General features: G+C 51.1%; 1 protein-coding gene across 1 annotated transcript; it reads left to right on the top strand.

The window, feature by feature from the left end:
* The first annotated feature begins 460 nt into the window (after positions 1-460).
* igfbp2a (insulin-like growth factor binding protein 2a) lies at positions 461-7,969 on the top strand. Its single transcript, XM_084487661.1, has 4 exons — positions 461-935; positions 5,427-5,602; positions 6,153-6,293; positions 7,114-7,969. Exons 1-4 carry the CDS (start codon positions 557-559, stop codon positions 7,270-7,272), a joined length of 855 nt encoding a protein of 284 aa, XP_084343787.1. The 5' UTR covers positions 461-556; the 3' UTR covers positions 7,273-7,969.
* The last annotated feature ends 1,769 nt before the right edge of the window (positions 7,970-9,738 follow it).

Raw genomic sequence — 9,738 nt, 5'->3', positions numbered from 1 at the left:
ATCAGCGGTTATGTTTCCTGAAAGTAAAAAAAAAAAAGTGACAGTTTAGTTGAGATTTGTGTAGGCTTCGTTGAGATGGGACCCAATGGTTCACTGGGACTGGTTTTAATCCTTGGTTAACCGGCCTGAAACCAGTGTCTCCTCCAGTAGGGACTGCTTCTATGTTTTATCGATGGTCTATTGTTGATGATCGGTAGCATGGGCCTCTTGGTGGAGCGGACCGGTAGCATGGGCCTCCTGGTGGAGCTGACCGATAGGATGGGCCTCCTGGTGGAGCTGACCGGTAGGATGGGCCTCCTGGTGGAGCTGACGATTAGGATGGGCCTCCTGGTGGAGCTGACGGCACTCACTTCACACTCGACCGGCGCTAGGACCCAGGGGACCGCGGCTTCCCCAGGGTCCTAGCGCCGGTCCGGCTGTCCGTCTGCACATTTGTCTCCCCGACTCCCCCTTGTCACTACCTGACCCGCGCACTCCACAACCACAACCACCAGCAGCACCAGCACCACCAGCACCACCACCGCCGCATACCATCTCCAGACCGAACCCGTGCAGGATGGCTCCGTACCGGACCTCCTGCCCGCTGCTGCTGCTGCTGCTGCTCCTCTGTCTCGGCGCCTCCGTGGCCGAGATGGTGTTCCGATGCCCGGCGTGCACCGCGGAGCGCCAGGCACTGTGCCCGCCGCCGACCGACACGTGCACGGAGATCGTGCGGGAGCCGGGCTGCGGCTGCTGCCCGGTGTGCGCCCGGCAAGAGGGCGACTTCTGCGGGGTGTACACGCCGAGATGCTCCGCTGGTCTGCGGTGCTACCCGCAACCCGACTCGGAGCTGCCGCTGGAGCAGCTGGTGCAGGGACAGGGGCTGTGCGGACACCAGATGGACCCGGAGCCCCCCACCTGGAGCCTGGATGCCCCCCGGGAGCACGCCAGCAGCGGTCAGTGACTGGACAGCTCCGGTTGTTTCCTCTTCCATCAATGTTTAATGAGAGTGTCTAGACCGGCCGGGGCGGTGCAGCACCCCCGGGGCCGGGGGAGAGCAGCACCCGGGGGCCGGGGAGAGCAGCACCCGGAGCCGGGGAGAGCTACACCCGGGGGCCGGGGAGAGCTACACCCGGAGCCGGGGAGAGCTACACCCGGGGGCCGGGGAGAGCTACACCCGGAGCCGGGGAGAGCTACACCCGGGGGCCGGGGAAGAAGCAGCCCCGGGGCCGGCCGTTAGGATGGGATGAAATGCGGTTTCCTCATCGTGCTGTCGTGCAGAATGGGAGCGTGTCGGCGCATAGTGAGGTGCAGCAGGCTCTCTTTAGGGGAACTGTGTGTGTGTAAAGGCGGTCAGCAGTAGGAGATAGAGACTATATGTCTGCTGGTGATGGTTAGGGTGGCGATGGTTAGGGTGGTGATGGTTAGGGTGCAGCGGGAGAAGGACTAGCTGAAGGCTGGACGGGTTGGACAGGAGTTGCATGAACAGTAGGAACACAGCGGCAGTCTATCGATCTCCCCCCCCCCCCCCCCCACCCCCCGCCCCCCCTCCTCCTTCCCCGGGCGTGGACTTGAGACTTTGAGCGGTGGAAACTAAACCACAGACACCGTTTTCACGAGAAGCAGACGAGATTACACAGAAAGCGCTTTAAACGCGGTGAGGTTTGGACCCGGTGTGTTGGAGGGGCGGCTGGGGGGTCAGACTCAGGTTGAACCAGACCCGTCACTGGCAGAATCAAAATCAGTATTACTTTTATTTCATCTTATTCGAATTCTAAAGCTTGGTTCCTCAACAGCCAGATAGCAGCAACAATACAATATCACGTCAATAACGATCAGTAAAAATAAAAACAAGTAAAAAATAAAGTAAGTAAGTAAAAATAAGTAGCAGCATAGATGACAATATAAATAATAATAATAATAAAATATAGTAAGTAATACTAAGAGAAACAAAAACAGACGTAGTAAGTAATAATAAGTAAGGTAAGGTGTAGTAAAGTAAAGTGTAAAGTGGTCCGTTCATATCGAGTTCTGCAACCCCATCAGATCCATGTTCTGTGTGTGTGTGTGTGTGTGTGTGTGTGTGTGTGTGTGTGTGTGTGTGTGTGTGTGCGTGTGTGCGAGCGCGCCCAAAGGGAAGCTCACCTCTGAACCTCAGCCTGGCCTTGCTCATTGAATGATATTGTATTTCACTCAGTGCTCCTCCTCCTGTAGGCCTACGAGGTCCTCCTCCTCCTCCTGCTCCTCCTCCTCCTCTATGCTGTCCTCCTCCTCCTGCTCCTGCTCCTCCTCCTCTATGCTGTCCTCCTGCTCCTCCTCCTCTACGCTGTCCTCTGCTCCTCCTCCTTCTCTATGCTGTCCTCTGCTCCTGCTCCTCCTCTATGCTGCCCTCCTCCTCCTCCTCTATGCTGTCCTCTGCTCCTGCTCCTCCTCCTCCTCTATGCTGTCCTCCTCCTCCTCCTCCTCTTTGCTGTCCTCCTCCTCCTGCTCCTCCTCTATGCTGTCCTCCTTCTCCTCTATGCTGTCCTCCTCCTCCTCCTCCTCTATGCTGCCTTTTTCCTCCTGCTCCTCCTCTATTCTATCCTCCTGCTCCTCCTCTATGCTGTCCTCCTTCTCCTCTATGCTGTCCTCCTCCTCCTCCTCCTCCTCTATGCTGCCTTTTTCCTCCTGCTCCTCCTCTATTCTATCCTCCTGCTCCTCCTCTATGCTGTCCTCCTACTCCTTCTCCTCTATGCTATCCTCCGCCTCCTTCTGCTCCTCCTCCTGCTCCCCCTCTAGGGATCGACAGAACCAAACGCCCCTAATTGACCGCGGTGAGGAGCAGCGCTACCGGTGGCGAAAGCCCCAACCTGACCTCTAGTGGAAGGAGCAGGGATGACACCCAGACAGACCCAGGCCTGCACGCCTTCACATAGCGGGGACAGCGCCAGGGCCGCTGGAACTAAACAGTGGAAATCGTTTCAGTTTCACAACCGTTAGAAAGGAACCCACGAATTAACAACAGTTTCAGTTTTAATTCATGTTTCAATGGCTTACTATAGCATTGAGTTTAGCCCCAATAGTTGCAGATAGTTTTTTTTTGTTCCCTCATAGTTTTTAACGGTAGGAAGGCATTGTTGATAACGGCAGTATTGGTAAATACATTTAGTTCTTTTTGGGTTGTGATTTAAGGACTAAATGACACATATGGGTCCAGAAAATACAACTAAATCAAATAATACACACTGGTACTCAAATAAACTAACTGGGTGGGAATAGTGGCAAGATGTCAATGTGTGCGTTGGATAATCTATTCCCCCTCAATGTAAACCTTGAGACCTTGGTTCCTCTCTCGTAAACATAAACCAGTTCTATGAACTGTGATCCTCAACAACAAGAAAAGGTTAAAGTTTGACTATAGTGTAGGGCTAGCAAGTTAATTAGTAAACCAAGGACAGGCCTCTTAAAGGGCCAGTAACCATATTAAGTCACTTCATCATGTGAAGTCAATTCATCATATGAAGTCAGTTCATCGTATTAAGTCGCTTCATCATATTAAGTCAGTTCATCATATTAAGTCAGTTCATCGCATAAAGTCAGTTCATCATATCAAGTTAATTAATATAATCAGTTCATTATTTTAAGTTAGTTCAAATGTCTTAAGCCAGTTCATGTTAAGTTAGTTCAACATATTAAACCAGTTCATCATATTAAGTAAATTCATCATATTTAGTTAGATCATATGTTTTGTAGGGGAACACACCTGGCAGAAATGGAATTGAATATTCATTAGTATGTTTTAATCAGTGTATAATCACATGAAAATAAGAATCTGTGTGTTTTCGTGATTTAGAATGAGCCCTTTATATCTACATGCGTCAGTTCATATTATTTAGTCAGTTCATCGTATTAAGTCACTTCATCGTATGAAGACAGTTCATCGTATTAAGACAGTACATTGCATTAAGTCAGTCCATCGTAGTAAGACAGTTCATCGCATTAAGTCAGTTCATTGCATTAAGTCAGTCCATCGTAGTAAGACAGTTCATCGCATTAAGTCACTTCATCACATTAAGTCACTTCATCGTATTAAGTCACTTCATCGCATTAAGTCACTTCATCATATTAAGTCACTTCATCGCATTAAGTCACTTCATCATATTAAGTCACTTCATCACATTAAGTCACCATCGCATTAAGTCACTTCATCGCATTAAGTCACTTCATCGCATTAAGTCACTTCATCATATTAAGTCACGTCATCGCATTAAGTCACTTCATCGTATTAAGTCACTTCATCGTATTAAGTCAATTCATCGCATTAAGTCAGTTCATGGCCTCAAGACGGTTCCCATGGTGACATCATGGCTAGCCCGCGAGTGCTCCATCGGAACCCGTTAAACCCTGAGCCATGTGTGGGCCAGGTGGGGCGGGGCGTGGCAGCCGGCCCCCCAGGGGGGCTGGATTCCTGGGAGCGGGGGCGGGCGGGGCCCAGACTGCGGCCCTGTTTGCTCTAGCTAATCCCTGGGCCGCGAGAACACGGTCCTCAACGCAGACCACCAGGGGTCCACAGAGAGTGTGTGTGTGTGTGTGTGTGCTTGTGTGTGTGTGTATTTGCATTTGTGTTTTGACATGAGTGTGTGTGTATGTAGGGGGGGAGTGTATGTGTGTGTGTTTGTAAACGTAGGGGGGGGGGGGGGGGGGGGGGAGGCTGTGTGTGTGTGTGTTTGGACAGTCTCCACCCTCTATAAGCATCACTTGGAGAGGGTGGAGATCGTCCAATCACAGCAGGGAGGGTTATGTAAGACATCACAACACACACACCTGATTCCAGTTAACCTTTGGCCTCTGCGATGTGTTCCCAGCAGAGGGAGGGAGGGGGGGAAGGGGGGAGGGAGGGAGGGAGGGAGGGGGCGAGAGACAGCAGAGTCTTACAGGAACCAAAGTGTGTGTGTCTGTCTGTCTGTCTGTCTGTGTGTACATGTGTGTGTGTGTGTCTGCCTGTCCATCCATGTGTGTGTACATGTATGTGTGTGTCTGTCCCTGTATGTGTGTACATGTGTGTGTGTGTCTATCCCCTTATGTGTATGTGTGTGGGTGTGTGTGTGTGTGTGTACATGTATGTGTGTGTGTGTGTGTCTATCCCTGTATGTGTGTACATGTATGTGTTAAGATTAAGATAAGATACACTTTATTGTCCTTGAAGGAAATTTGTCGTGGACTGCATGCTGTCATATAAAGCTGCTTTACAATAATAACAGTACAGGTACGGACAATACATACATATAGGCCCAAGGCCACATATACACAGTGTGTGTGTGTGTGTGTGTGTGTGTACATGTGTGTTCATCTGTCAGTGTGTGTGTGTTCATCTGTGTGTGTGTACATGCGTGTTCATCTGTCCGTGTGTGTGTGTGTGTGTACATGTGCGTGTGCTGACCTGGTGCTGTGCGCCCTCCCACCACCAGGGGAGGCTGTGGAGGCGGCGGTGGAGCTGGAGGGGGAGGAGGCCGGCTGGAAGCCCAGCAAGGAGCCCTCCTGGCTGGGGCCCAAGGAGAGCGCCGTGCGCCTCCACCGCCAGGAGATGAAGACCAAGATGAAGACCAACAAGGTGGAGGAGGCCCGGCCCGCCCGGCCCAAGCAGGTCAGCATACTGACTAGTATTAACTAGTACTAACTAGTATTAACTAGTACTAACTAGACCAACAAGGTGGAGGAGGCCCGGCCCGCCCGGCCCAAGCAGGTCAGCATACTGACTAGTATTAACTAGTACTAACTAGTATTAACTAGTACTAACTAGACCAACAAGGTGGAGGAGGCCCGGCCCGCCCGGCCCAAGCAGGTCAGCATACTGACTAGTATTAACTAGTACTAACTAGTATTAACTAGTAATAACTAGTACTAACTAGACCAACAAGGTGGTGGAGACCCGCCCGGCCCAAGCAGGTCACTATACTAACTAATATTAACTATCGCCTACTAGTACTAACTAGTACTAACTAGACCAACAAGGTGGAGGAGACCCCGCCCCCGCCCGGCCCAAGCAGGTCCGCATACCAACTAGTACCGACTAGTACTCACTAGTACTCACTAGTACTCACTGGTACTCGCTGGTACTCGCTGGTACTTGCTGGTACTCACTGGTACTCACTGGTACTCGCTGGTACTCGCTGGTACTCGCTGTGTGTTGCCAGACGCAGTGCCAGCTGGAGCTGGACCAGGTGCTGGAGAGGATCTCCAGGATGCCCTTCAGGGAGAACAGGGGGCCGCTGGAGGACCTGTACGCCCTGCACATCCCCAACTGTGACAGGAGGGGGCAGTACAACCTCAAACAGGTGAGCAGGTCGCCCAGGGTAACCCAGGGTAACCCAGGGGAACCCAGGGGAACCCAGGGGAACCAAGGGGGACCAAGGGGAACCCAGGGGAACCAAGGGGGACCAAGGGGAACCGAGGGGGACCCAGGGGAACCCAGGGGAACCCAGGGGGACCGAGGGGATCTGAGGGGAACCAAGGGGAACCGAGGGGGACGGAGGGGAACCCAGGGGGACCTCGGTCAGCTTAGGGGCGTTCTGTGGGTTAGGGATGGTCAGTTTAGGGGTTTGGGTTGGTGATGGTTAGTTTAGGTGTTAGGTTACAGAGGGTTAGTTTCGGTGTGAGGTTAGAGATGGTTAGATAAGGTGTTAGTTTAGAAATGGTTAGTTCAGGTATTGGGTTAGAGATGGTTAGTTTAGGTGTTATGTTAGAGATGGTTAGTTTAGGTTAGAGATGGGTAAGTAAGAGGTGGTTAGTTGAGATATTGGGTTAGAGATGGTTAGTTTAGGTGTTAGGTTAGAGATGGTTAGTTTAGGTGTTAGGTTAAAGATGGTTAGTTTAGCTTAGAGATGGTTAAGTAAGAGGTGGTTAGTTGAGCTATTGGGTTAGAGATGGTTAGTTTAGGTGTTAGGTTAGAGATGGTTAGTTTAGGTGTTAGGTTAGAGAGGGTTAGTTTCGGTGTTAGTTAGAGATGGTTAGTTAAGGTGTCAGGTTAGAGATGGTCAGTTAACCAGTAACCCCCCTCATCCCCGGTAACCCCCTGTTGCCCCGGTAACCCCCCCGTTGCCCCGGTAACCCCCCGTTGCCCCGGTAACCCCCCCTTCTCTCCCGGTCCTGTCCCAGTGCAAGATGTCCCTCCACGGCCGCCGCGGGGAGTGCTGGTGTGTGAACGCCGTCACGGGCCGGCCCATCTCCGTCACCCCCGTGGTCCGGGGGGACCCCAACTGCGGCCAGTACCTGGGGACCCCCGAGATGGACCCCCCCGCCGCCCCTCTGATATAGGACGACCCGAGAGAGCGAGAGAAAGAGAGAGAGAGAGAGAGAGAGAGAGAGAGAGCGAGAGAGAGACTAAGCCCTCCAGCGTGAGCCCGGCTGATGTGTGTGTTTGTGTGTGGTGCGCGGCGCGGTGCTAAGTGTCTGTTGTGTTTTCAGTTAGCCCTGCTAGTGTTTTGGTTCGGTGAATTCGGTGAATTCGCCGGCGGGTCACTCCCCCGACGGCGCGCGTGTCCACTCGGCGCCACGGGGGCCCGTGGAACGTGTCTCCGGGACTCGCCTTGCGGCCCGCTGGGCCGTGGCGGAAGGAGACGGGCGGAGCCTCGGACCGTCCCAGCGGACGTGTGCGGTGCGGCGTGTCGGTGGTTGGCCAACCGATCCCCCGGGGGGCCCGCCTCCGGTTGGTTCCACCTCCAGGGTCTGCAGCCTCCGACGTTACACCTGTTGTTGTTTTGTTATGTTTAATAAAAGCTGTGCGGACCCCCACGGTGCTCATGATCCGGGTGTCGGCCTCTGTTCGTTAGCTGACTCACACGCAGGTTGGTTTTTTTGGGTTCCACGCGTCAACGCAACGCGAATGACCACCGCAGTCGCTTCGACGCCGTCGTGAAACCTGTTGCGGTTCTGCGTCTGGTTTACGTGCCGCTATGCAATTCATCGCCACAACGGTAGGGGGGGCGCTATGTCCGCAATTTCTGCGAGGCACACGTCAGGCCCTTGCGGTGGGTATGCAAGGACGTAATGGGTCTGTAAACCCCCTTGCGTCGTTGCGTCGACGTCCAACCATAACTTTGGCTTAACTCTCCATGGTTTCCTCCTACAAGCCGGTCCCTGCTCGCAGCGTGTGCAGCACTGAGGTTCTGTTAAAGGGACGTCATTAGACTGGGGGTCTCCGGGCGTTTCTGTCAGCAGCCTCTGGTGGTAGATGCTCTAGACCAGGGGTGGGTAAACTTTTTGGCTCAGGGCCACATTCATTTTTTAAAACTGACCTGTGGGTCTAATTTCGAAGTTGTCATTAATCAATTCAATAGTTGCGCAGTGTCTTTCACATCGGTACTTTCGTCCAGGGCTAACGAGTAAAAGTTAAAGACTCAACTTTTTTGCTTAACCCATCGGCCAAGACTTCATCAATGAGTTCTACGACGAGTTACTGTTTTGCGTAACGTTATCACATTTGCTTTTGTTTTCTGGACATAAAAGCCTTGCTGTCTCTACCACGCATTCCTTCATATCTCCCCTCAGAGAAAGGCTTGCTTGCCTTCGCTATTTTGCATGCCAGTAGATAACTGGTTTTCGTGCTGACGTCTTGAATTGTGGATTGACGAAGACAAATGTTTTGCTGGTAATCTTCCTGTCGATCTCACTCTATCAAAAAGCATAATAATGCGAAAATAAATGTAAAAAAATTAAATAAATAGTAATACTAATTCTGAAAACTGCAGAAACAACAGTGAGCCATTTGGAACAACAGTAGGAATGTAGTTAAGTTGTTTATTATTGTTTATTTATTGATTCAGGATGAACGGTCTGTATTATTATTATAATTATGATACCGGCATCACTGCAAAGTGCTGGAGATAGAATAATCAAACTCACGCACTCTGTATTCATTCATATTCAAACATTAAAATAATATAAAAAAATTGTTATGCATTACAGTTCAGTCCTAAGTCTATGCAATTGAGGTTTAATATCTGTCAGGTGCTAACAATATATCGCAGTTACACAGCATCACACTCGCACACTGTTGACAACAGAACAATTCTACAGTGGAAATTAAACTAAAGCGAGAACGCCACTGTCTGGCCAAAGTTAGCTTAGCCGCAACAGAAGCTCTGGCTCTTCTGTGTCTCTCCCATAGTTAGCTTAGCCTCACCACTGATAACTGATCATAGTTAGCTTAGCCTCACCACTGATAACTGATCATAGTTAGCTTAGCCTCACCACTGATAACTGATCATGGTTAGCTTAGCCTCACCAATGATAACTCTGGTCATAGTTAGCTTAGCCTCACCACTGATAACTGATCATAGTTAGCTTAGCCTCACCACTGATAACTGATCATGGTTAGCTTAGCCTCACCAATGATAACTCTGGTCATAGTTAGCTTAGCCTCACCAATGATAACTCTGGTCATAGTTAGCCTAGCCTCACCAATGATAACTCTGGTCATAGTTAGCCTAGCCTCACCAATGATAACTCTGGTCATAGTTAGCCTAGCCTCACCAATGATAACTCTGGCCATAGTTAGCTTAGCCTCACCAATGATAACCCTAGCCTAGGTGGGGTCAAAAAGGCAAAAAGTGGCAGTGATAATTTAAACAGTGGAACTCAAAAACTTTTGCGACATGCAAAGCTGCATTCAAAGCAGGCGGGCCAGAGGCCACTGGTTTCCATATGAACTGGGAGCCCTGGCGCTGGGAGCACCTGCCCGATGCGTTGGTTTGCATGTGGGATCAGCACGCAAAACGACCA

This window comes from Micromesistius poutassou (genome assembly GCF_964030765.1).
Source record: "Micromesistius poutassou genome assembly, chromosome: 24".
Lineage (NCBI taxonomy): Eukaryota > Metazoa > Chordata > Actinopteri > Gadiformes > Gadidae > Micromesistius > Micromesistius poutassou.
Note: the sequence above shows the minus strand (reverse complement) of the source record. Positions and strands in the feature narration are given on the sequence as shown.

Bases quoted from the DNA above. Each gene is read 5' to 3' on its own strand.
- igfbp2a (XM_084487661.1), top strand. From the start codon at position 557: ATGGCTCCGTACCGGACCTCCTGCCCGCTGCTGCTGCTGCTGCTGCTC. The intron at 936-5,426 runs GTCAGTGACTGG...TCCCACCACCAG, and splicing joins CCGGGAGCACGCCAGCAGCG to GGGAGGCTGTGGAGGCGGCG. The intron at 5,603-6,152 runs GTCAGCATACTG...GTGTGTTGCCAG, and splicing joins GGCCCGCCCGGCCCAAGCAG to ACGCAGTGCCAGCTGGAGCT.